The following is a 27602-nucleotide window of genomic DNA, read 5'->3' as shown; positions in this document are numbered from 1 at the left end:
GGTGCCTAGGAGAAAGGTCCGGGGTGGGGGAGGGGGCGAGAGAAGAAAGAGCCCCCCCGCCAACCATTTTATGCTAATCAGTTCGCGCGTCCTTTACGGAGATTGGCCAGGTTTTTTTTTTACTCCTAGAAGCCAATCACTTTAGGATAAGGGTGGGCCAATGGAGGTCGCCCATATTCATTGGTTGGAGATTGCGACGCAAGGGAAGAGTTTAAACCGAGAGTATCCGGGATTACTTCTCCCCTACCCCCACCTTGCGGTGCGTGTCCCGGAAGTGACGCATAGCTTTGGCCGGGCGGCCGCCCTGCCCCCTCTTCCTTTCACGCTGTCGCTAGCGGTAGGTGGTTGTGGCCACCGTGCCCAGAGGGAGGCGGAGGCGACCAATGATGCCTGGGAAACTACTCTGGGGGGACATTATGGAGCTGGAGGCACCCTTGGAGGAGACCGAGAGCCAGAAGAAGGAGCGGCAAAAGGTGCGCTGAAGATAGGCCGCGCCTCCTTTTGGGCTGCGCCGGCTTGGGCGGGGAGGGGAGCTGTCCCTGATAGCCTGTCACAACCAGGTCATAGCCTTAGCATCCGAGGGCCTCCCGTCGCGCAGCCCTCGTTCTCCTGAGGTCGCTCCAGGACCATTCCTACCTCCACACCCCCGACCGGCAGAAGGGCCGCACTGGGCTTTGGTTCCTCAGCCCTTTCCGTCAGCGCCTACGAGATGGGCTGACTTACGCTCCCCTCGACGCGGACTCTTGTTTCTTTCCTCCTCTTCCATAAGCAGCGAGGCCTGTCATTTGGTTCTTGTTGGCCGCCTTAGAAAATGATTAAGAAAACCGATTGCCTTGAATATGTGTTACTTCTCTTTCACTAACGTGTGTGCGAGAATCTAGGGGAGAGCGGCCTTAGTTTTACAAACCTCGGTAGCTAGTCTTTAGAGGTTTAGGGAAGAGTATCACAGCCAACGTCGCCAGGATTTGGCTGTGATGGAGATCGTGTGGCTTGTGGTATTAATAGCCTTTACTGTTAATATTTTCAGTCGGTTCGCAAGTATTTATTGAGCCTAATTTGTGCCATACTCTGTGCTGTGCATGAAGGAGTTTAAATGAGTCCCTCCTCTCAAGGAACCTGTCCAATTGTAGAGACTTCCCCCTCCACCCTGCCCCTCCGAAGAATGAGACCTGGAGAAAACAGCTGAGGAGGGTAAGGAAGCGATATTTGAAGGCTGACATTTGACAAAAGAATGAATATATTTTGTGTAGCCCTGGAGAGCAGAACCTTATCACCTTCAGACCTTATAACAAAGGTAAACTTGCCATTCCAGCAAGCAGTTTTTAAAAAAATTACTAAAATATATGCAACATAAAATTTGCCATTTTAACCTATTTTAAACTTACAGTTTTGCAGCATTAAGCACATTTATATTGTTCCACAGCCATCACCACCATTCTTCTCCAGGACTTTTTCATTCTTCTAAACTGAAACTCTGTGCCCGTTAAACACCGACTCCCCTTTGCCTCCTCCTCTCAGCCCCTGATACCTCATGTAAGTGAAATCATCTAGCAGTTATTTTAATTTTAGCTCCTCCTGAAATACTTGTTTCTCTTTTTGCGTTTAAATCCTCCTATCCATCTGTTAAGGTTTAGTTATGTTCTGACAACTCCATTGTGTACAGGTAATCTTAATCCCCTTTGAAGTCTTGTTCCAGTGCTCCCTTTATCATTCAATTGTCATTTATTATTGCACTTCCTTCTAAAGTTAGCTCATTTTTCCTGTGTATATCTTTCCCAAATATATCTCAAAGATTCTCGTAAACTGATGGCTTTCACATTGTAGATTCTCCAGAAGTATTTGCTGCAAAATGGGAGTTTAAAATGGTTAAAATGGTAAATTTTATGTTGTGTATATTTTAGTACAATAAAAAAAAATTTCTTGGCTGGAATGGCAAGTTTACCTTGGTGATAAGGTTCTGCTGTCTGGGGCTGTATGATTTGGAAACAGATTAGAATACTAACTAATAGAAATAGAGTTGAAGATAACTTTGGTATGTTTTGCGTACGTTGAGCTATGGAGCTGGACCTTAGGTTCTCAGAATTGGAGTACAGGTGAGGAAGGAAGCCTGGAAGTGTATGTAAAAGCCATGAAAATGGTATGAAGGTGTACATAGAGAACAGACTTAAGGAGCACCCACAGAAAGAGGAGGAAGAAGAACCATTGACGGTAGAGGTAAGAGGATAAGGAGGGAATATAGAGTGTGTGGAAACCAAGAAAGTGGAGAGTGTCAGGCACTGTGGATCAGATGTGGAACAATGTATTTAGTCACCTTGTGATATTGCTGGGCTTGGACCTAGAGGTCTCACTTTACCTTAAGTGCAGGCCCAGGAGCAATTCAAACCCCAAAGGCTGGCTCTATAAATAACCTTGTGTTTCTATAGAAACTATTGATTTGGGGAGATGTGGGCTAGTTCGGTTAACTAAAGATCAAATGATATAACATATTACTGTATAACGTACGATAATTTAAAGATCTGTTTACAAAGCATTTTCACGTTTTTCAGTTTTCACTACAACTCCTGTTTTATGGATAAGAAAATTGTATGTGAAAATACGCTGTAAAAATTGTGTAAATCATGGTCAAATTTTTGGTCATAGTAGCTTTTATTATCATTAATCACTACTATCTAGTTTATTTTGAAAGTTTGACCAAGTAATTCTGAAGTGCTAAATTTTCAAATAATTGCTTACTGTCTACAGATATTAAAACACTGGCCACTAGTCTGGTGTTTTAAAACTGAAGTTGCAGAGTAGTCCTTTAAAAAAAAAAGTACTAAATTTTTAAAACTTTAAAAAATTTTCCAGGATTACTAATATATTTGTCTTTCCATGGGAGTATAACAAATGGAGTTTTACGTGAATTACATAGTTTTATTTTATTTATTTATTTTTTTCTTTAAACTGTTCTTTATCAAAGTTCAGAGAGGAAGCATGATGTAAAAAGATCATGCGCTTTCAAATCAGATGGGTCTTGATTTCTAGTACTTCCACTTGCAGGAAATTCCACATGTGGGTCTTTGGCAAGTTACTTACCTCTGAGAACTTCTGTTCCTCATCTGTAAAATGGCAAAGGTAATACAGGTTCCTTATCCCTTATCCAAAATCCCTGGGGCTAAATATGTTTTGGAATTCAAAATTCTGGGGATTTTTAGATGGGTAACACCCCAGTAGGGTTTTTGGGCCCCCAACCTATTATCAAACGCCTTAATATTAAATATGAATATTCATTCTAAGTATAATAAATAAGGATTATAAATAGCCTCACATTAGTTCAAGTCAAATTTTGCGACCAAATGAGTTCAGGTCAGGTCAGGTTTTGTCTCCAAATAAGTTACAAAAAAAACTTTCGGTTTTCAGAGCTTTATGGATATCGGAATTTCGGATAAGGGATTATGGACCTGTACTTCCCTTATAGGGTTGTTATGAAGATTTAAACAAGATAAGCCGAAAACATTACACAATGCTGGGTAGGTACTCAATAAGTATTAATATTTTTTTCTCTTGGAGATATTAGAAGTTTTTGTTTGTTTTTTAATTTATAAATCTCGGGTTCTCATTTTTTTTTCTGAAAAGGACTTATTTTACTTTCCTTTAAATCTAATGATGGGATTAGAGAGGGGCTAGAGGCCAAGTCTTGAGAATGTAAGAGATGAGAAAGAAAGCAATAGATGAGGTTAAGGCTTGGCATTAGAAACCAGTCTGGATTTCTACCAAGTTACTTTTCAAGATTACGGTAGGTTGAGCTTTGCTGGTTGAGGAGACGTTCTCTAACTTCTCTTACAGGAGAGTTTGTGACTCTTGTCACTGCTTCTTTGTTTTTTCACAGAGTGATAGAAGGAAGTCAAGACATCATTATGACTCAGATGAGAAATCAGAAACAAGAGAAAATGGTGTTGCAGATGACCTGGATGCTCCCAAGTCCAAAAAGCCTAAAATGAAAGAGAAGCTAAATGGAGACACTGAAGAAGGATATAATAGACTTTCAAATGAATTTTCTAAGTCTCATAAGTCAAGAAGAAAAGATCTGTCAAATGGAGATATTGATGAATATGAAAAAAAACCAAAGCGAGTGTCATCTTTAGATAGTTCTACTCATAAGTCAAGTGATAATAAACTAGAGGAGGTATGGATACTTTTTGTTTTGCATTTGACATTACCCTTGAAATACAAATTAATTTGATTGTTTAGATTAATTAGAATTGGTTTTATAATATTTTCTGCTTTAGCGTTCAGTACTCTCAGTTGGACCTGGGAGTCTCTACACCCAAAACCCTTTGTCCCTTGTTTCTTTTAAGGTAGTGCCTTTTCTTTGGGGTGAAGGTGGGGAATGGTCAGATTTAAACTTTTTCTGTACATTTGGGTTCTTAAATAGTTTTTCCAAATTGCTTATTGATGGTCAAGTACTTGCATTTCTTACGGTTATTTTGGACCCTACCAGTACTCATGAATTGACTTCTGACTTCCTGAAACAAGGTACATAAGCCCTCTTGACTTTGTGTATTTTGCCTTCTGCTTTTTCTGCGTCTATAACAATAGTAACTTTAAATGATCTTTAAGTCTTTAATTCAATCTTAAAACTGCATTTTTAAAATGGAAATGAAAGATAAAAATGATCTGAAGAAATCTGTTTTGAGTATTTGGGGGGAAGTGTAGAAAACATGTTTAGTATAGAACTTTATTGCTTTTGCCCAGTACCTGTTAGAGTATTTTCTTGCACAGAATTTGTTCTTTTTGACTTTGCAGTTTTCCTCTAGCAGAGTTCATAGATTTTTCTAGGTATTACATATTGTCAGTGAATTACTTAGGTCCTTAGAAAGAAACAACTTTGATAGATTAATAATTCTTTATATTTTTATTTATTGATTTATTTATTAATTTATTTTTTTTAAAAAAATATTTTTATTGATTTCAGAGAGAGGAAGGGAGAGGGAAAGAGAGAGAGAAACATCAGTGATGAGAAGAGTCATTGATCGGCTGCAGCCCGCAGCCTGGGCATGTGCCCTGACTGGGATTCGAACCCCGATCTCCTGGATCCTAGGTCGATGCTCAACTGCTGAGCTATGCCCGGCTGGGCTAATTCTTTGTATTTTTAAAGTCTGATAGTTGATAATTTAAATAAATTCGAGCTTAATTTAGTGTGTAATCCTTTGGGGAGCTTTGAGAAAAGATGTTGAATCCTTTCTTACTATATGGTGTTTTTTTAATTTGTGAGTTTGCTCTTGGTCAGGAAACATATAAGAGAGTTAATCTAAGTAAGGCCCTACATATCTATATTGCTAGTAGTGGACGGTAAAGGTTGCTCTTGCTCTTTTGGGATTTTGCTTGGTACATTGCTCTGTATTATAATAGACTTAACTGCTTATAATTTTATTTAGATCATGTTAGAGTTCAGGAATTCTATTTCTTGGAATTTGTCTTCCTAAGAAGATAGTCATGAGGTGTGCAGAAATATATGAATCAGTACTCTTACCACAGTGACATTGTTGATAACAGCCAAAATTTAAACATCCTAAGTGCCTGGTATTAGGCAGTTGGCTTAATAAATGTTTTTAAATATTTTTTATTTATTAAGCCAATGCCATAATCTATCTTAAAAGTCATAGAAGAATGTTAGAAAGGCATTCAGTGTATCTTATTAAATGGAAAAAGCAGATTACAAAACAGTATATACAGTATTGTCTTATTTTTATTTTAAAAATTTGTATGTGGCCGGGCCGGGCATGACTCAGCAGTTGAGCATCGACCTAGGATCTAGGAGATCGTGGTTTGATTCCCGGTCAGGGCATATGCCCAGGTGGCAGGCTCGATCCCCAGTCAGGGGGCATCATTGATGTTTCTGTCTCTTTTTCTCCCTTCTTCTCTCTGAAATCAATAAAGTTATATTTAAAAAATAAGTAAATAAAAATTTGTATGTGTATAGAATGAGGGTAGGGGGGAGTGTCTGTTTCAAATGTGGCTTTAGCTGACTGGATTATAGATAATTTTCTTTCAATCTTAAAAACGGACAGCGTTGAGGTTTGCTTAATGACTTACAATTTGAATTTGATAGTATGTCTTTCATCTGATTTCCTATTTGAAAATTGCTCTTTTGTGTAGTTCTGGAACTACTTTCTTTAAACACACCAATAATAAAGTTTATGGGTAGATATGTTGTCTTTGTTCTATGTACACACTGACTAGTACACAAAGTTTTAAATAAATGTTAAGTGAGCCCTAGCTGTTTTTGCTCAGTGGTTAGAGCATCAGCCCTTAGACTGAAGGGTCACGGGTTCGATTCCGGCTAAGGGCATGTATCTCAGTTGCAGGCTCCTGCCCCCAGGCCGCCTGTGGGAGGCAGCCAGTTGATGTGTCTCTCTCACAGCGATGTTTCTCTCTCTCTCTTTCTTTCTCTCTTTCTTTCTCCCTCCCTTCCACTGTCTCTGAAAAGCAATGGAAAAAAAATCCTTGGATGAGGATTAAATAATAATATTAAAAGTTAAATGATAATGTTATGCTAACCTGTGTATAGGTTAAAGACATTTTCAAGCTTACAGGAACTTTTCTTTGTATTAGTGACTTAAAAAATGCTTTTTAGAGCTATAGGACAACTTCTTAACTTTTCCTTTTGAAAACCGTTTACTTTTCTCGTGCAATTTCTTTTAGGGCTGTTTTATTGGCTGGTGTTAATCATAATAATTAATATTGTTTGTATCTGTGAATATGATTTGGATTATTAAATAACTTTTGTAATATCTTAGTTAAATGGAAATATATTTTGATTTATGTAGTAGATATATTTCTAAAGGGAGTTTTATGTGTGAATTATTTTTAAGTGTATTATGGGAGAATGTATTAAGTAAGCTTGCTATTTAAAGAGATACTTTTGGAATTAAAAGAATTTTCCACTAATTTATCTTGTAAGTTAATCTATACAGTTTTTGCAAGTACTAAAGTTGTTTTGTTAGCTTACTTAATAAAACTAAAAACAGTAAATGAGTAAAAGATTCTAAATACCTAATCAAATATGAACTATATTAGTTAGAACTTTGATTTCATTTTGACAGACCCTAACACGTGAACAGAAAGAAGGAGCCTTCTCCAATTTCCCTATTTCTGAAGAGACTATAAAGCTTCTGAAAGGTACTATGAATTTTAATGGATATGCAATTGAAAATCTAAATTTAAAAACTATGTTTTCTGACCAAAAGGAGAATTTAGAAAGCATAAATAGCTCTTCTTTAATTGCAGTTGTTTCTACATCATCCTTCTGGTATTCTGATCTGTTTTTAATTCCAAAGAATTATATGTAATTGTCAAAAGTTAAACCATTTGGGGTAGGAATAACTGTAAATGTCACAAGGTGGTATATCTTTAGGCAGATGTTAAGGAATCAGGATTATCATTTTTAAAGTAATATGTTTTTTCCTTATGCTAGTCTTAAATAAGTGTTTCAATGACATCTCATTTTACAGGTCGAGGGGTAACATATCTCTTTCCTATTCAAGTTAAGACGTTTGGCCCTGTATATGAAGGAAAAGATTTAATTGCTCAAGCACGGACAGGAACGGGAAAGACATTCTCTTTTGCCATCCCCTTGATTGAAAGACTCCAAAGAAATCAAGAGACAGTTAAAAAAAGCCGCTCACCAAAGGTAACCATTATAGAGAGTAAAAGGTTTAAACATTAGTCTAATGAAAAGGGTAAGAAAGAGTGTACTGGTTTTAAGTTTAAGAATCCCCCTACCCCCCCTGATAGAAAAGTTAGCCCTGTGGCATAAAGTAAAAATTTAGATCCTAAAGCAAAAATTTGTTGATTTTTTTTTTTAAGCTTAAAAAAAAAAATCTCAAGCTAAAGTGAAGTAGTTATTGCATACGAATGTAATGTGTATGGATTCACAGACATCTTTGATAACTAAAATTATTTTGTAGCCAGCATATCTAATAATGTTAGAGGTATTTACAGTTCGTTTATTTAGTGACCTTCTCTTTTTTTAGTCATGACCTTTGCTTTTAAATAATGAATTTGCTAAAGAGATATTCATTTATTTGGTCATTCAGCAAATTATTAATATTTCATTGGTTGACTTTAAGAAGAAATTATAGAAATGATATTGCTGGTCCCTATGTTATTGGGGTACTGGAGACCTGTATTAATTTATAAGTAGTAAAGAACAGAGAGGACCTAGTGAAATTTTAGTTTAAAGTATAACCTTTTTAGAACCTGTGTTCACTTTAAGGTTCATAAAAGTAACAGAAAAAATCAGCATCATAATTTGAAAAGATATGTGACTAAAAGCAATTTGTTCTTTTAGACTATTAAATGATATTGCAGTATGAAAGTATCACATATATGAATATAAACAAATTATAATGGCCTTGGATCAGGTTGGCCAACAGGACAAATCTTTTTCAGAGTTCTACTCCTTAGTTGAAATTAGGAAAGATTGCAAATAATAGAAATAGGACACAGTCCCAGCATTGCCTTAAAAAGTTTTTACGCTAGAAGGACACTACTGGAAATTCCAGGTCGGCCACTTCTAGCTATTTGATCTTGGGCAAGATTCTTAACTTCTCTAAGACTCAGATTCCTCATTTGTAAAATGAGGATAATCCACTTCACAGAGTTTTTGTGAGGATCAAATTAGATAATTCATGAGAAGCACTAGGTACCTGGCACATGGTGAGCGTTCAAACTAATATTTTTTGAGTATCTGTTCTGTGCCAGTTACTGTTTGAAGTACAAGGAATACAGTAATTCAAACAAACATAAATCCTTGCCTTCTTGGAGCTTACATTTTAATGAGTGAGACAGACAATAAGGAAATAAATAAAATATGAGTATCTTATATGGTATAAACACTAAGAAGTAACGGGCAAGAGGACTTGAAAAGAGGGTTAGGAAGCTCATTGAGAAAGTGAATTTTGAAAAGAGCCCCTGTAGGAAGTAAGGGAGGATATGATAAATATAAGCTATTGTTCTTGTTGTTTGTGCTGTGCTGTCTTTGAGTACCGTGACATTAATGTTGAGATTCCTAGTTTTAAATGCACCTTAAAAAAAGTCTTCTCAGTTTGAAATTAGACATCTTTAGAAAAGTATCTTTTTGTTTTTTAAACCTCTTGCTCAGGTACTTGTTTTGGCTCCTACAAGGGAACTGGCAAATCAAGTAGCCAAAGACTTCAAAGATATAACTAGGAAACTCAGTGTAGCGTGTTTTTATGGTGGAACATCATATCAAAGCCAAAGTGAGTAAATATGTATGATAATAGTGCAAAAATCTATTTGCTACTTTAAAAATCTAAAGAAATAGTAGGAAAATATCTGTTTGATTTACATATTGCTGATATTTCTCTCCTCTCACAGTTAATCATATTCGAAATGGTATTGACATCTTGGTTGGGACCCCTGGTCGTATCAAAGACCATCTGCAGAGTGGCCGATTAGATCTTTCTAAACTGCGCCATGTTGTGCTTGATGAAGTGGATCAAATGTTAGATTTAGGTTTTGCTGAACAAGTTGAAGATATCATCCACGAATCCTACAAAACTGGTACATCCTAATTAAAAATAAGCACATTAGCAATTGATTCTCTTATATAAAAACTTAATGAATTTTTTATTTTGTAATTTTTACTACATTGTCCCCAATGTTCTTCTAACAAAACTCAAGTTATTTGGTATCTGTTCTCTTTCTGAACAAGAAAATACAATAGCATGCTTTAACTGTTTTCTTAGCTTTCTATGCTTCCTTCCATGTATTTATTATTTTTTATAGTTAATAGTTAGATTTACTAATTCATTTTATTGATATCTTTGCTTATTCTTCCTTCTTAAGTTCTCACCTTCCTTCTGGGTTCAGTTTTCTTCATATTTTTCCCCAGTTCTGAAAGTTGAAAGTTTTATAATTGCAATGAAGTTTGTATGTTCAAAATTCATCCCACGATTTGAATTTTTCACTATTTCTTTGAAGTTTGGGGGGGATTTTTAAGAGCTTATTGCATCATGGGATATTAAGAAAGCATTTGAATTCTTTTTGTTTAAGATTCTGAAGACAATCCTCAAACTTTACTTTTTTCTGCAACTTGCCCACAGTGGGTATACAAAGTTGCAAAAAAATACATGAAATCCAGATATGAACAGGTTGACCTTGTTGGAAAAATGACTCAAAAGGCTGCAACTACTGTGGAAGTAAGTAGCTTTCCAGCATGATAGATTTTAACTTTTAGTTGGTATTTTGAAATTTGTTGAAGCTAAACTTAAGTTTTGGGTACCACTTCAAGACAAATCTCTTTTTCGCCCTTAGTCAGTAAGATACTTACGTAATTCTATGTCTATGTGACTGAGGAGCAGAATAGAATAAATAGGGGGGAAAAGTGTGAACAGGTAAATTTCAGGAGGTAAATAAGCAGCCATTGAGACAGTTAATAAGTATGTAGAATGTGACAGAGGAGGCGCTTCATATCAATTCAAAAAGAATAGTGCTGGGATAATTTGTTAAAGCTTAGGTGAAGAAAGTTAGATCCTCATCTCATATTCTATACCAAAATTTCCCCCCCCAAATTAAGGCATAAAGTCATTTAAAGCACATGTAGATGAAGTTATTTGATTTCAGGAAAAGGAAGTCAGAAGAATATGTCATAAAGAAAAAGGTTGATAATTTTGACTTCATGAAAATTTAAACCAATAGTATGTTTTTAAAAAAGGAATTAAAGATAATATTTGCATGGTTTATGATAGGTATGTACCATAAATATAAGCTTTTCCATTTAATAGATATACATGTATGTATAGATAAAAATAGGCTAAATGAACAATAATATAATCTGTAAATACAATGTAATAGTTAAAAAGAATGAATTTGAGTGATATAAACCAAATTACAAATGATATGTACAGGTTTATACTTTCAAAAAAACAAAACACAGAAATGCTAGATTCTTTAGGTATTTAACGTAAATGTACAAAGATAGGTTGGAAGGATAAACATCAAGTTAGTAATGATTAGTTCTAGGAAAGAGGACTTTTATAGTATGGGATGGTCAGAGGAAGCTTTGTATTGTTCATAATGGCTGAAAGTTTTACAATAAGAGTGTGAAATATATCAGTGAAAAAATGTATTAAGGAGATTTTCAAACAAAAATTGGATAATATAAGGGATTTGATGTACCTATCACTAGGTTTTAGGAATGATCTTTTTCTATGCCCCTATAGTTTTTCTTCACCCCTACATTTGAAGCAATCCAGTTATCATTTCATCTTTTTGAAGGATAAAGGCTCTTTAAAAAACAACAACTCAGCCCTAGCTGGTTTTCTCAATGGTTAGAGCATCAGCCCACAGCCTGAAGGGTCCCAGGTTTGATTCCCGGTCAAGGGCACGTACCTGAGTTGCAGGCTCAATCCCTTGCACTGGTCGAGGCCTGTGCAGGAGACAACCAGTCGGTGTGTGTGTGTGTGTGTGTGTGTGTGTGTGTGTCTGTGTCTCTCTCCCTTCCACTCTCTGAAAAGCAATGGAAAAAATATCCTCAGGTGAGGGTTAAAAAAAAAACCAACTCAGAAAACCACAAAGTTATTATCACAGAAGAGAATAATTCTTTAATATCATTAAATATCCAGTGTCCACATTACTCTCCTTGTCTTTTTTTTTTTTTGAATAGTTTGTTTGAATCTAGATCCAAGTAAGATCCTTACATTGACTGGTTTGTATGTCTTAAATCTTTTATAGTCTGTAGATTTCTTCTCTCCCTTTTTCCCCTTGCAATGTTTTGTTGAAAAGAACTGATCAGTTGTCTTACAAGTTTCCCACAGTCTCAGTTTTGCTGATTTGCAACCCTCTAGTGGTAACATGCTCCTCTGCCTTCATTTTCCTGTGAGTTAATGTTAGATTGTGAGGCTTGATCAGATTCAGGTTTTTTTCTTTTCTTTCTTTTTTTTTTTTTTTGAGAGTGGGGGAAGCAAGACTTTGTTGTAGATGGTACAAATGATTCTCAGTTTTCTTCTGTGTGCTTTTCTCTGTTTTTCAGGTGTTCTATAATTTATGTGTGTTACATTTTAAAAACAATTTTATTGAGATATAGATGTTAAAATGCACAGATTTAAAATGTGCACACAGTATAAGTTTTTTAACATGAAAATTTTCAAACACAACAGAAAGTTGAATTTCACAGTAGACAACCATATACTCTCCAGCTGGAGTCTGTCATTAATGTTTTACTGTATTTGCTTTGTCACTTATCTACTCATCCCTGTATCCGTTTTATTTGTTGATGCATTTCAAATTGCAGAAATCAGTATACTTCCCCGTAAGTATTTTAGCATGCATGTCTTTCACTAGAGCTCAGTATTTACAAATTTTTTATTGAGGTAAAATCTGATAACTAAATTTAACCTTGTAAAATGTACAATTCAATGTTATTTAGTACATTAGCAATGTTGTACAACCACTGCTTCTATCTATTCCCAAAACACTTCATTATCCCAAAAGGAAACCTGAAACCATTTAGTAGTTACTTTCCCCTTCCCCTAGCAACTGCCAGTCTGCTTTTTGTCTGTGGATTTACCTGTTTTGGATATTTGAAATAAATGTAATCATATAATGTATGACTTTTTCGTATTTAGCTTCTGTCACTTAGCATAATGTTTTTGAGGTTCATCCATATAATATACATATAATATTTACAGTTTTTTAAGATAAGATTTACATACAAAAAATTGCAGAATTTTAAATGTACATTTGTTTGTTTTGAACAGTTCAAGTGTGTAACCCAAACCCTATCAAAATATAGAACATTACCATCATCCCAGGAAGTTCCCTCATGCCTTCTATCCAGTCAGTCCCCCACACTTTGCATCCACTGTTCTAATTTTTTTCTACCATAGATTAGTTTTGCCTGTTTTAGAACTGCATAAAAATGGAATCATACTATGTATACTCTTTTTTTCTATAAGGCTTCATTCTTCCAGTATCTTTTTTTAAAAATATGTATTTGTTCGTTTTTGAGAGGGAGGAAGGGAGAGGGGGAGAGAGAGAAACATCGATGTGAGAGTGGAACATCAATTGGCTGTCTCCCGCATGTCCCCTACTGAGGATCGAGCCTGCAACTCGGCTATGTGCCCCGACTGGGAATTGAACCGGTGACCTTTTGGTGCACAGAATGACGCGCAACCAACTGAGCCACAACAGCCAGGGCCTCCCAGTATATGTTTTGAGATTCATCCATAAAGTTGCATGTGTCAGTAGTTGGTTTCTCTCTCTCTCTCTCTTTTAGTTGGTTTCTTTTAATTACTGAATAGTGCTCCAGTGTATAAAATATACTACAGTTTGTTTCCTTTCACCTATTGATGGCCATTTGTATTGTTTTTAAATGGGATTGAGGAGAATCATTGTTTTATTTTCTCCCAGTGAAGCCATTTCTTGAACAGATAGAAAAATGTACAAGAGAAATATTTTCTACTAATTTTAATGAAACATATTTGGCATTTTCTTTCCTCAAAGCATTTGGCCATCCAATGCCATTGGTCTCAGAGGCCAGCAGTTATTGGAGATGTTCTTCAAGTCTACAGTGGGTCTGAAGGGAGGGCTATTATTTTCTGTGAGACCAAGAAGAATGTAACTGAAATGGCCATGAATCCGCACATAAAACAGGTAAGTCTTTTTTCATGGTTTCTTTAATTGAGATTACATGGATGAATCACTCAACAAAAAATCATATTGTCTTTTGTGGCTCAGGTTTGATGGTCATTTTTAGAATTGAGTCTATTCAGAAAGAAGTAGTAGCCAGCCTCTCGTGATCTGTTAAGTCAGGGTAGAATTCTCCCCATTTTCATCAGGTTTTTTGGATTTTGCAGATGTGAGCTTGAAAATGTAGAGGTAGAAACATAGTTTCTGTGGGTAAGAGTGGGTATTATTTTAGGGTTGTGTTGTAAAATGAATCACAAATATTTAATGAATGAAGTCCATGCCTTTTTTCTTTTAACTTTTTATTATAGAAAATTTCAAACACATACAAAAGCCAACAGTGTAATGAACCCCTGTGTACTCATTCTTCAGCTGTACCATTTATCTTATTTCATTCAAATTCTACTTACTTCCTGCTCCTAAATTATTTTCATGTAAACCCTAGATAACATATGTTCATGTATATTTGGGTATGTGTCTCTAAAAGAAAAGGATTATTATTATTATTATTTTTTAATCTTTATTGATTTCAGAGAGAGGAAAGGAGAGGGAGAGACAGAAACATCAATGATGAGAGAGTCATTGATCGAGCCCGCAACCCGGGCATGTGCCCTGACCGGGAATCGAACCCTGATCGTCTGGATCCTAGGTCAATGCTCAACCACTGAGCCACACCCGGCCGGGCGAAAAGGATTATTTTTAAAAACCCACAATGCTATTATTTTTTTTGTTAATCCTCACACGAGGATATTTTTCCATTGGTTTTTAGAGAGAGTGGGAGGGAGGAAAGGAGGGAAGGAGAGAGATACATTGATGTGAGAGAGACATTGATTGGTTGCCTCCTGCACACGCCCTGACAGGCTGGGGATTGAACCTACAACCCAGGTATGTGCCCTTGACCAGAAATCAAACCTCTAACTCTTTGTGGTGCGTGGGCCGATGCTCTAAGCACTGAGCAACACTGGCCAGGGCCACAATGCTGTTATTTTAAAAACTAACAGTAATTAATACCTTGAAATATCAATTAGTGTTCAGATTCTCAGTTGCCTCATAAATGCTTTGCTTTTCCTTGTATAGTTTTTTCTTGAACCTGTATCCAAATAAGATTCTTACATTGTGTGATTTCATTAAAACTTTTTAATGATTTAGATTCTTTATAGGTTCTTCCTTTTTTTTTCTTGTAGTTTTTTTACTGTTTAAGAAACCAAGTTTCCATAATCTAGAGTATTGCTTCCATGTGATATTGTTTAACATGTTCCTCTGTTTTCTGTTTTTTCTGAAAATTCAGGTTTGTTTGTTTACTTAGAGAAAACTATTTCATAGGTGGTATATTTCCATCAGGAGGTATATAATGTCTAGTTCTTTCTCTTTTTGTGATGTTAACATCCATTGATAATAGTGCCATCAGTTCTTATGTCGTGGTCCCTTTAGTCATTTTTTTTCTGTGATTTGTTATCTAATAGATTCCTGAGGAAAGACTCATGGATACAGTATTGCCTATTGATAATAGCTTGTTTATAACTTTATACCTGGAAGTCATTTTGGCTGAATATAAAATTACTGGTTCACATTTTCTTTCCTTCAGTATCTTAAGTTTTTTTTAGTTTTTTTCATTGTTTATGGAATAAAGCATACTTTAAAAAGTCTGATGCCTAGTCAGACTTTCTTTTTTCCCTTTTAAGTGATTTTGGTCTTTTGCCTAAACTCAAAAGAATGTTTTCTTTAAAAATTTGTAGTTATACTAGAATATATTTTGGTGTTATTTGCGGTCACTTTTTCTGGGTACACAATATACATATGCAGTTTATGGTTTCAAATATACATGTTTTTAATTTCAGCAAATTTTTGTTATAATTTTTTGGTATTTGGTTTGATTGCTTTGGGGTTTTTCTTTAGGGACTCTTGTTTTATATATATATATATATATATATATATATATATATATAGGCTCTCTCCTTTGTCACTTTATGTCAGATCCTTTTCATCTTCTTTAATTTTCAAAACTTTCTATTTTAGCCCAGCTGGGCGTTGCTCAGTGGTTGAGCGTCAACCTAGGATCCAGGCGATAGGGGTTTGATTCCCGGTCGGGGCACATGCCTGGGTTGCGGGCTCTATCCCCAGTTGGGGGTGTGCAGGAGGCAGTCTATCAGTGACTCTCTCATCATTGAGGTTTCTATTTCTCTCTCTTCCTCTCTCTGAAATCAATAAAGATATATTAAAAACAACCCCAAAAAACAAAAACCTTCCTATTTTAAAGGCATCATCTGTCATGTTTACTCAGTCTTGTATTCCTTCTAGTGTAGTCTTTATTTGTGAAGTCTTTTTTTTTAAAAATATGTTGAGAGAGAGAGTAAGAGAGAGAAACAACATTGGTGTGAGAGAGAAACATTAATTGGTTGCCTCCCGTACACACCCCAACCAGAGATTGAACCTGCAACCTAGGTATGTGCCCTGACTGGGAATTGAACCCACAACCTTTTTGTTGTACAGGATGATGCTCTGAGTGAGCCAGGGCAAACATCTTTATCTTTTATTTCTACTTCTTCCTTGAATCATTTCACCTCAGTTCTTAATTTTTCTCATTTTGATATTTCTTGTTCTTTCATATGTCACTTTAAAAATTTTTGTAGCTCATTCAGAAGTATCATATACTTTTCATCTGTTTTGTGTGCATGCCTTTCTTGAGCTCTTTCATTATTGGGGTACTATTCTGCTTATTCTTTTTCCCCCTCCTAATTTCTTTATGGGATTTAACTGTAATACTTTCTGATGTTCATTTTTAGGTGAAGTTAATCTTTCTGAATTTTAGAAGGGGAAGTGTGGGTCAGAATACTTCACAGCTCTAGTGCTACTTCTGTTATTTCTGTTAGTGTTTAAGAATTCAACCTGTTAATTATAGTGCAATAAAGGTGTTTAAAAAAAATGTCTCCCACTGCCTGGCCGGTGTGGCTCAGTGGTTGATCATCAACCTATGATCCAAGAGATCATGGTTCAATTCCTGGTCAGGGCACATGCCCAGGTTTCGGGCTCAGTCCCCAATAGGAGGCGTGCAGGATGCAGCTGATCAATGACTCTCTTATCATTGATGTTTATGTCTCGCTCTCTCCCCCTTTCCCTTTCTCTCTCTGAAATCAATAGACATATTTAAATATATATATAAATAGAAAAATAAACTTTTTACACTTTTAAGATTTAAATCATTTATTTAAAGCATTTAGCATGATGCTTTTCTTATAGCAGGCAGTCAGTAAGTATAGAAATACAGAAGTATAGCTATGTGTATAGGTGCATGTATCTAATTACTCCTGTAATATTGTCTATATACTGATGATGTCCAGATTTTTTTTCAGGTTGGTTCTGTCTCCAGAATCTAGACCTATGTTTATTCTACTGACTACAGACACCCCAATCCATTATGCACCTAAAATTCAACTCATTCTCTTCTATACTCCTATGCCCATTCTCTCCAATATTCCCTGTTGTTGAATAATACATCTACCCATAGTCTAAGCCAGAAATCTATCACCCTTGACTTACTCTTTACCATTTGCTGTCTAGTTAACTACAAACTGTTTTAAGAGCCTTATCTCCTGCTATTGCAGAAACTCAAAATCTGGGAGTCATGTGTAATGTTTCCCTTATACTCATTTCTACTCCATTCACCAAATCCTCCCAGTTTCATGTACTAATAGTTCTTGAATTCATTTATGGCTTAGTCTCTACTTACCTTTCCAGCCTCATCTTACTATTACAGTTTTCCCTAATTTCTGCACTCTCTTTGTACATGCCTTGTTTCCTGGTTGCCACAGGGCTCTTTTTAAAAAAAAAAAAAAAAAATTTATTGATTTCCGAGACAGGAAGGAAGAGGGAGAGAGAGAGAGAGAGAGAGAGAGAGAAACATCAATAATGAGAGTCATTGATTGGCTGCCTCCTGCATGCCCCTGACTAGGGATCGAGCCCACAACCCGGCATGTGCCCTGACTGGGAATCGAACCACAATCTCCTGGATCCTAGGCCGATGCTCAACCGCTGAGCCACGCCCTGCCGGGCACCACAGGGTTCTTGAACTTGTAGTTTATCTTGCCTAGCAACTCCTACTTATCCTTCAGATATCAGTCCAGAGCAACACTTTTCAGGGACTTTTTTCTTGCCCCAAACTAGGTAAATGGTCTTTGCCTCTTAGACCTGTGCATCATCCATTACACTTTTTGGCTAAATTTATTTGTGTGCCTAATTATTTGATTTATGTTCCCGACCAGAGTGTAAAGACCATGAGGACCAAGGCAGTCTTATTTTTGTTTGTTATTTTACCCCCAGTGCCCAGCATGTTGTATATTACTAAATATTTATTGAATGAATAGATGGTCATTGTCACTCCCTGGTGAGGCCACTGGTACCTCTTTTGAATTTCCATAAGGGCCTGCTACATGGGTCTCCCTAGTTTTTGTCTTGTCCTTTTCTAATACATTCTGTACATTGCTAGTGTTTCTTCTACAATGCAAATATATTCATTATAACCTGCTTAGTTATTCAATTGTTCCATATTGACCTCAGGATAAAATTCAGATTCCTTTTCAGCTTCATCTCTCACCATTTCTCCTTTTCACTTTATGCTTTAGCAATACTCAAATATTTGTAGTTCCCCAGACATACTACTTATGTGTATTTTTTTCTGCCTGGAACTCCCTAGCCTCCTGCTCCCCCTTTTACCTGACTACTAGTTCCTTATTATGTGTCAGGTCTCGGCTTCAGTGCTACCTTTCCCTCATATGAGAGTGAGTTAGGTTTCACTATTAGGTTTTCCTATAGCACCTTTTACCTGTTTATATAGCACATATCACATAATATTGAAAATGCCTGTCAACTTGTCCCAGGGCTGTTTCTTTATGATTGTTCCAGAACCTGGCATAGTGCCTGGTGCATATGAAGTACTCAGTGAATTAATTCATGAATGTGTTGGGGTTAAATCATTGTTATAAACTATTTTTTTTTTTAATTTAATTTTTTTTAGTTGATCTTAGAGAGGAAGGGAAAGAGAGAGAGAAACATCAATCAGTTGCATCCCTCACACACCCCTACCAGGGAACGAACCCACAACCTGGCTATATGCCCTGACTGGGAATCCAACCGGCCACCTTTTGGTGTATAGGATGATACTACAACCAACTGAGCCATACCAGCCAGGGCATTGTTATAAACTTTAGAATTTTAATAGTGGGTAGGAATACTAGGAAATTTATAATACTAGGACAGTTATTTACAGCACAAATGGTAGATAAATATGTAAATAGTATAAATAGGTTCAACTTTAGTAAAATTACAGAAATGTAAATTGAAATAACATTGGGAAATCACTTTTGTCTATTACATTCACAAGCATTATAATGATTCATAATATGGAGGCTAGGTAGGGTATGAGGAGATTAAATACTCAGAATGTTGAAGAGTAAATGGGTACAACCTCTTGTTAAATGTTCATAATTTTTGACCCAGAAATTCAACTTCTAGATATGTATCCTACTGAAATATACAGAGATAGAAGTACAATTTTGTCACTCTAGCATTGTTTCTGAAGGTGGAGATTTGGATACAACCTAAATGTTCACCAGTAGGATATAGCGAAAATAAATGATACTGCATCCATATGAAGAAATAAAATCATAGACAATTTTAAAAAATTAAGTAAGGCCCTTGCCAGTGTGACTCAGTTGGTTGGGCGATGTCCTATGTACCAGAAGGTTGCCAGTTCAATTCTTGATCAAGGGCACAGGTCCAGGTTGTGGGCTCAATCCCAGGTGGGAGGTGTGCAGGAGGTAGCCAATCCATGTTGCAGTCTCACATCACTGTTTCCCTCTCTCTCTAAAAAATCAGTAAACTCTTCTTTAAAAAAAAAAAAGATTAAAAAAGTATAAATAAAAAATTAAGGTTATATTGTAGATGTGAAAAAATAACTAAAATAATTTATAAAGCAGATTACAAAAGAGTGCATATATACATATATAGTACAATCCTCTTATTTATAAGTAAATACATAAAATTATAGTATACGCTAGTATATGTGAGAAGTGTGTGTGTATTTAAAATATATCTGGGGGATATTCACCAAACTGCTAGCAGTGAATTATTAGGAGGAGGATTTTCAGGGAAGCTTTTCTGAAATGGTTTTTTGAACAATAAGCGTGCATTATAATGATTAGAAAATAAGATTGAGAAACAACAAAAAAGAGCACAAAATGTATGATGTTACAGTGCTATCAATTGTAAGTATGAACTGTACAGTTATTTTTCCCCTTTTTTCTAATAGAATGCCCAGTGTTTACATGGGGACATTGCACAGTCACAAAGAGAAATTACACTGAAAGGCTTCAGAGAAGGTAGTTTTAAAGTTTTGGTTGCGACCAATGTGGCTGCCCGTGGTTTGGACATTCCTGAGGTTGACTTGGTGATTCAGAGTTCTCCTCCACAGGTAAGAAATGAGATTGGATTTGGGGAAAGGAACAGTGGAATAAATTGACTTTATTTTTTTTTTTAACAAGATACTGCTTTGGATATGAAAAATACTATCTATTCTTGCTCTTAGCCATTTTTTGTCACTGAGATGTTAAATTAATCATTTTCTGATTTACCTTTGCAAATTGCTTAACTTCATTTGGATTTGAAGCCTGGATTCATGCAAGGGAATTATAAAAAGTTGCTTTATAAAAAGTCCTGGGATGAGGTAGATAAGGTTTTAAATCATATCCCCTTTGTCCCAAAATTCTGCGTAAAAATTTTTTGGGATGTTGGAAAAAGCAACAGGGTTGAAATAGAAATAGTATTTTGGTAGTAGTAGTTTTGTTATTAGCATTATTATTTGGATGCTGGAATGACTGTGTAACTTGCTAGATTTTTAAAAAGTATTACCTCTTATTTTTAGGATGTTGAGTCCTATATTCATCGCTCTGGACGCACAGGTAGAGCTGGCCGGACCGGGATTTGCATATGTTTTTATCAACCAAGAGAAAGAGGTCAACTAAGATATGTGGAACAAAAAGCAGTAAGTAGAGTTCAATTATTTCAGGCTTATTATCTAAGTGGTGCTTTAGAAAAGAGTTCTTTTTACATTTGTTTTCACAAATAGATCTTTATAATGTTTCTCAGTTTAAGCTGCATTTGGATGTGAAGCATGTGGAGAGCTAAATTTATATTAGCTGCAAGATTTTGTTTTAATACAGCTTTTATTGTGAAGACAGAAGAGCTGACTTTCTCATTTTTCCTCTGAATTTCTCCCTTGATACTAAAATCAGAAGTGCATTATAATTTCAGTATCTCTTGATGTCTAGCATTGTAATGGTGACTGTGACGTTGTGTTGGTGTAATAGTTAAGATTATATTGAGTAGTGGTACAATAGCCAGTTTCTATAAAAAATACATTTTTTGTGGTATTTCACATTTTTAATTTTTATGATGTGTTTTATACACTATTTCATGTACTTCATAAAGTGAGATAGGGTAATGAGAAAAAAATTGATAGTTGTAAACAGCATGATTTTCCTTTTTTTTGAATCAACTTTATTTTGCAATTGAAATTCCATGTTTGTAACTAAGGGGCAATTCAAAAAATCTCTTTTCTCTTTCTAGATTTTGTAATTGGTGATTTATTAGAAAAAATAGATCTTTTGATCTGCTAGTGCTTGGAAATCTCTAAGTCCAAGAAATGGAAATTCAACAAACTATATTAATTTAGAAATTAATTGTAAAGACTTCCATTTTTCTTTAATGTAATTCTTTCATTTTCAGGGAATTACTTTTAAACGTGTAGGTGTTCCTTCTACAATGGATTTAGTTAAATCTAAAAGCATGGATGCCATCAGGTATGCTTTCTGACCTTGCTGAATAATTTTTTCTTTTGTATTAGGCTGTTCATCTTTAAGCTCTCCTAGTTCAAATATCAGAAAATTTAATCACCAGTTTTACCAGCAGACACTTAGTTATATTAAAGTACAAAAACGTTGTTCTTTCTTTTCCCATTCATTCTCTTATCTTTAATTTTTTCCTTTTGCCTTGACCAAGAAAATTTGCTATTTTTAAACCATAGGTCTCTGGCTTCCGTTTCTTACGCTGCTGTTGACTTTTTCCGACCATCAGCTCAAAGACTGATAGAAGAGAAAGGGGCAGTGGATGCATTGGCTGCAGCATTAGCCCATATCTCTGGTGCTTCGAGTTTTGAACCACGATCTTTAATCACCTCTGATAAGGTAGAAATCTGTAAGATAATTGTATGTGCTTGAGAGAAGATTACAATTGAACCACAGATATCTGTCTATCTGGAGAGAAATCCAGGAAACCTTCACTTTGCACAGCACTGTGTTCACTGAAACTTGCATACCAAAACCTGTTCTTTATTTTTAAGTTGCCATGGAACTGCAGATTGAGAAATAGTTTCTGTGAAGTTAATACAGTACCATGCAAAGTAAGGATTGCCTGTATATGTGGAGGGGGTGTGTGTGTGTAATATCATCTGACCTGGCCCCCTGCTATGTCATTGTCAGATGTCAAAACAAACCACACCAGAACCATTGGTTGCAAGTAGTTCAAAGATTTATTACTCACTATGGTATAAGTGAGGGGAATCCCTGGGTGAGGGGACCCGTCAAAAAATTGCACTCTGATGTCTGGGTAGAGAGAGAGACAGAGAGATTGTGAGAGAGAGTTGGTGGGAGAGGGGAACAAAAGGTGCAGGGGACGTAAACGTGCATGTGACTTATTTGGTGTAGCATAAGTGAGTATAGCTGGGTCATCTGATGTTTTCCAGTTGGCAGGTGTTAATGGTTTAGCCCAATGTCATTTTGCTGAGAGTCACTTAATTGTCTAACTCTATCCCTCCCTTTCTTCCTCTCTCTTCCCCTATATACGTATTTTTTTAAAATTAGGTCCAATTAAATTTATATGTTATATTTGGTTATTATGTCTCTCTTAATTTGGGACTGTTTGCCCATCTTTTTAATTGATTTTTTTGAAGAGTATATCAGTTGTTTAGATAAGAGTCTAGAATGTCTTAGAAACAGGGTGTTAATAGTTTGAAATTTCTTTATGGGTTAAACCAAATCCAAAGTCTTTACCACAGATGCCCTACAGGGTATCTTCCCTTTGCTATCTCTTTGTTCTCATATCACTCTCCCCTTGCTTGTTTCAGCTACCCTAACCTACTTGCTGTTATGCAAACATAAACCTACTCCTATACAAGGCCATTGTACTTGCACTGTTTCAAGTGTTCTTTCCTTTTAATAACTGCATGGCTTCCTCCTTCACTTCATTCTGTTCTCTCCTCAAATACCACCGTATCAGAGAGGTCTTTCTTGATCACCCTAAAATAGCTTACCCCTTGGTTTACTCTCTATTCCCTTGCTCTGCTTTACTTTTCTTCATGATGCTTATTACTATCTGACATTCTATATATTTTCTTATTTGTTCACTGACTACCCCATTCCATCACCCCCCACTCCCCTCCCCCATACACCAGAATGTAACCTCCATGAGAAGAAGGACTATGTACTGCTGAATCTCTAGCACCTAGTAGAGTCTCTGGAACGTACACAGAGGGCCCTGAAATATTTGTTAATGAGTGCCTTCACATATGTTCTTCATGTTCATCCTTTTCCTGTACAACGAAGTTTTACAGAACAAGTAGTTTTGCTTATGTAATAGTCCCTAAAAAGTTTGAAGAGATTTATGTCCTCTTGTTTTTCCACTGCTGGTTAACTTGAACTTTCTCAGAATTGGCTTCCTTAATTCTTCACTATGTATCTTTTTTCTGATGCTCTAGTGTAATTATCTCTTACAGCATGATGGTTAGAATTAAATATAATCTTTACAACAATGAAGAAAGGAATGGTACTTTCAGTGACCTATAAACACTCATCTTCTATTAATATAGTTTCAAAGAAGTTATTTTTTTAGCAGTCATGTTATAGTGTTGGCTCTTTAATTGGCATGTTTAAGTCATGAACTTCATTGAATTAGAACTTCGTTGCTGCTGCTGTTGCTTTTTCCCCAACATAATGTGACTTTTATTCCTTAAGGGGTTTGTGACCATGACTCTGGAAAGCCCAGAAGAAATACAGGATGTCAGCTGTGCATGGAAAGAACTTAACAGAAAGCTGAGTAGTAATGCCGTGTCCCAAATTACCAGAATGTGCCTCCTAAAAGGAAATATGGTAGGCTTTTCTAGACATCTAAGAAGTTTTTAATCAGCTACTGTAAATGTTTATAAAGACTAGCGGGGTTTATTCCTTCTTTCTTTCTTTGAAGCCTAATGGGATGAATAATATTGTTTTCTCAGTGTGTTTGTTTCCAGTTGTAAATTTTGGGGAAGTTATTTAAATAACCCATTACTTTAGAAAACTGTAAGTTACTCTTCTTAGTTTGACTTTAATATCCAAGTTATTTAAGTTTCAGCCCATATATACTTATTGTGTGGTGTGTGTGTTTATTTTCTAAGACTAAGTAACTTATGAGTGCAATAGTTAAACAACTTTATTATTTAGGGAATGTACAATGTTGATTTTTGAGTGGCCTGCTATTGGTTGTTAATGAGGATAATGAAGTGAATTAAATATTTTAATACACTTACGAAATAGCAAAGTTAAAACCATCTGTAATCTTAGTGACTGATTTCTTCTAATGATTTTGAGAAAAATCATTTAATTTTACTACAGTTTCATTTTAGCCTAGAATTTATGAACTTGATTGTTTATTGGAAATAATTATCAGAGTGTAATATTACTTACATTCAAAAAAGATTTGTGGCAAGTATGAGACAAATACACACATTCAGAAAAAATGTAGAGGGGAAGGAAAATATAACAAGATCCATAGGCTAAACTAGTTGCTGTACTTGAATATTAAGTTAACTTTCCACTTAACTGGCAACCAAGACCAAGGAGGAAACATCTTGGGATACGTCATTCTCATTATCTGATAAACCCTGCAGCTCTTCAGGAGAGAAACTCTCTTGTTAAATTTTTATTTTTTTTAATTTTTATTTTTTAAATATATCTTTATTGATTTCAAGAGAGGAAAGGAGAGGGAGAGAGAGAGAAACATCAGTGATGAGAGAGTCATTGGTTGGCTGTCTCCTGCACGTCCCAGGCTGGGGATCAGGCCCGCAGCCGGATCATGTGCCCTCACCAGGAATTGAACCCTAATCTCCTGGATCATAGGTTGACGCTCAACTGCTGAGCCGCGCCTGGCTGGGCTGCTAAATTTTTAAATGACTTTATTAGATCATTTTATAAAGGACATGGAACAATATTGTGTTTACAAAAACCTTCTAGAGGATGCTCTAGATTCTTAGTAGTAGTAGATTCTTATTAGATACTGTGTTTAGTTACTTTTCAGATTTAGAAAATACAGTAAGCAGCCCCTCTCTGTCATGCATCATCATGTATTAGCTGTTTTAAGCCTATAAGCAATCATGGGACACACTTAATCATCTCCTTTTTTTAGTGAATATAAAGATTACCAGCAAGTGTTAGCAGATTAGTAAAAAGATCAGCTTATATGCATCTAAATAAAAATGTTTTCCTTTTGCCTTTAGGGTGTTTGCTTTGATGTTCCCACAACTGAGTCAGAAAGGTTACAGGTATTTAAAATTTTTTATCTGTTCAATAGTTGAATATGTTTCTTTATAAGATAGGGATTAAGAACATAATCACAATATCATTATCATGTCTAAGTCAATTAACAATTCCTTACTATACAATGTCCACTCCGTGTCATAATTTAAAACATTTTTTATAACTAATTTCAAACATATAAAAAATAGAATTGCATAAAAATCCTCATGTACCCATCACTCTACTTCAGCAGTTACCAACTCATGGCCAGTTTTGTTTCATGCCTACTTCCATCCACGTCCCCACTCTCCTTTAGTACACTTTTGAAACAAATTCTGGGTATTTTATCATTTCAACCACAAATATTTCCATATACTTAAATATTAAGGACACTTTTAAAAAACATAATCGTAGTACCGTAATTAACCCCACAAAATAATAATTCCATGATATTACCCAATTTGTGTTTATATTTCCCCATTGTTTCCTAAATATTTTTTAATGTAAAGTCCATAAGGTTCATACATTGTAATTTGATGTTTCTTAAGTCTCTTTTAATCTATAGGTTCTCCCTCTTTTCTCTCTCTTTAAAAAAATTCCTTGTATTTTATCTGTTGAAGAAAGAAATTGTCCTCTAGGGTGTCCCCCAAAAGTGTATATACACTTTTACAGATGCTAGCTCAATTTTGAAAATGAAATGTGTTTTAATAAACACTGCCTTTATAATTATTCAGAGTATGTGTATAAATTTTGGGGGGACACCCTATATACATAATTTGAAACGAGGGGATTGTTCTGTTTTTTAAGTCTTTTTAAAAATTCAGAACATACTGTGAATACATTTCTGTGTCAGCTATACAGTTACTTTCTTTCAGTGGATCCCTGGCATTTGGCCATATGGGCATCCCACTTTTCTTAGTGTCCTATTTTCAGACATTTAGATTCTTTCCAATAATATAGTAGTATAAATAATGTTGTTATAGCTAACTCTTTATATATTGCCATGTTTATCTTAGTAAGACGGATATTTAAAGATGACTGTTTGGCCAAATGGTTTGCACATTTTTAAGGCTTTGGTGATTCATATATTGTCACCAATGGTGTGTGTGGGTGTTTGTCTGCTTACTCTTACCAATAAGCATTTTAATATTAACTTTCTTTGGCAACTTCTAATCACAAAAACAGTTAATGTAGCAGGATATGACATTGACCCTCTTATGAGCTGCTGATTTGTGTATGTTGAGTTGTTTATTTTGATACCAAATTGTTTCCAATGGCTACATTTTTTTTAGTCCCTACATGGTGTTTACAGGTTTTTAGTCTCCATCATCAGCTCTCCTTGCTTTTGTAAATATACCTGCTGAAAGCAGTTCACTACTTATTAATGGCCTATTTGTTTTATGCAGAGAAGCCCGTGCTCTCTTTTAAAATGTATAAATTGAGTATGAATTGAGAGCCTCAAAATGGGCCTGAGAGTTTCTCCTTTGACTAAAACTTAGAAACTTTAGTCAATGTGCTTTTAATATGTTTATTTTTCCCTGGTTTTTAATTTTGTTCCATATACTTTGACTTAAATGGCCTTCAGCTAATAGATAATAGGTATGAAAAAAGAGTGTCTTATACTCATGTGCTTGCTAATGGTTTCTATTTTGCATTTATATTAATCCTATAAATTTCCCCAACAGGCAGAGTGGCATGATTCAGACTGGATACTCTCAGTGCCAGCCAAGTTACCTGAAATTGAAGAATATTATGATGGAAACACATCTTCTAATTCCAGACAGAGGAGTGGCTGGTCAGGTGGTCGGTCAGGCCGGTCAGGTCGGTCAGGTGGTCGATCTGGTGGCCGGTCAGGTAGACAGAGTCGACAGGGGAGTCGGTCAGGAAGTCGACAAGATGGTAGAAGACGAAGTGGGAATAGAAATCGATCAAGAAGCGGGGGCCACAAACGGAGTTTTGACTGAGAATTTGATAGTTAATCTACCAGTGTGAGCTTACTTATTTCTGCCTAATCATGTACATTATCCACCAAAAACTAGGTCATCATAGTTGAGGTATGTGTCTGCTATTTGCAAAGAAGTTGGTCATATTTTTTTAAAAAGTATTTCACAAGAATGGATGTAAACAAATTGACTTATCCAGTTACACCTTTGAATAAAAAAAAACTTTTATTGTCTCTTTTCACTATGTGTTAAGAATTTAAAAATTTTTTTCTAAAACATGGCAGTTGGGTTAATCTTACTTAAGGTTACTTGCATTTTATAAAATGTGGTGTATCTGTATTCAGATTATTCCTTCTATATGTAGTAGAAA

At 35.6% G+C, this 27602-nt stretch overlaps 1 protein-coding gene and 1 pseudogene across 2 annotated transcripts in view; one reads left to right on the top strand and one right to left on the bottom strand.

Annotated features, from left to right (window-relative positions):
• Positions 1-27602, bottom strand: part of LOC308567311 (small ribosomal subunit protein uS2-like) — a 558798-nt pseudogene that overhangs the window by 79282 nt on the left and 451914 nt on the right. The window lies entirely within an intron of this gene.
• DDX50 (DExD-box helicase 50) lies at positions 264-27473 on the top strand. The gene is made up of 15 exons (XM_081158598.1): positions 264-473; positions 3869-4165; positions 7086-7161; positions 7494-7672; positions 9146-9263; positions 9382-9567; positions 10060-10205; positions 13510-13659; positions 19997-20158; positions 20609-20728; positions 21472-21545; positions 21770-21929; positions 23754-23888; positions 25271-25315; positions 26975-27473. The coding sequence occupies exons 1-15, from the start codon at positions 384-386 to the stop codon at positions 27251-27253; spliced, it is 2217 nt and encodes a 738-aa protein (XP_081014724.1). The 5' UTR covers positions 264-383; the 3' UTR covers positions 27254-27473.

This window comes from Miniopterus schreibersii, assembly GCF_964146895.1.
Source record: "Miniopterus schreibersii genome assembly, chromosome: 14".
NCBI lineage: Eukaryota > Metazoa > Chordata > Mammalia > Chiroptera > Miniopteridae > Miniopterus > Miniopterus schreibersii.
This window is presented reverse-complemented; position numbering and strand designations above follow the sequence as displayed.

What these genes read in the sequence shown, in the direction of transcription:
- DDX50 (XM_081158598.1), top strand. Translation starts at nt 384, where the DNA reads ATGATGCCTGGGAAACTACTCTGGGGGGACATTATGGAGCTGGAGGCA. An exon ending in GTGATAATAAACTAGAGGAG is followed by an intron (nt 4,166 to 7,085) that starts GTATGGATACTT and finishes TCATTTTGACAG; the next exon opens with ACCCTAACACGTGAACAGAA. An exon ending in CTGAGTCAGAAAGGTTACAG is followed by an intron (nt 25,316 to 26,974) that starts GTATTTAAAATT and finishes TTTCCCCAACAG; the next exon opens with GCAGAGTGGCATGATTCAGA.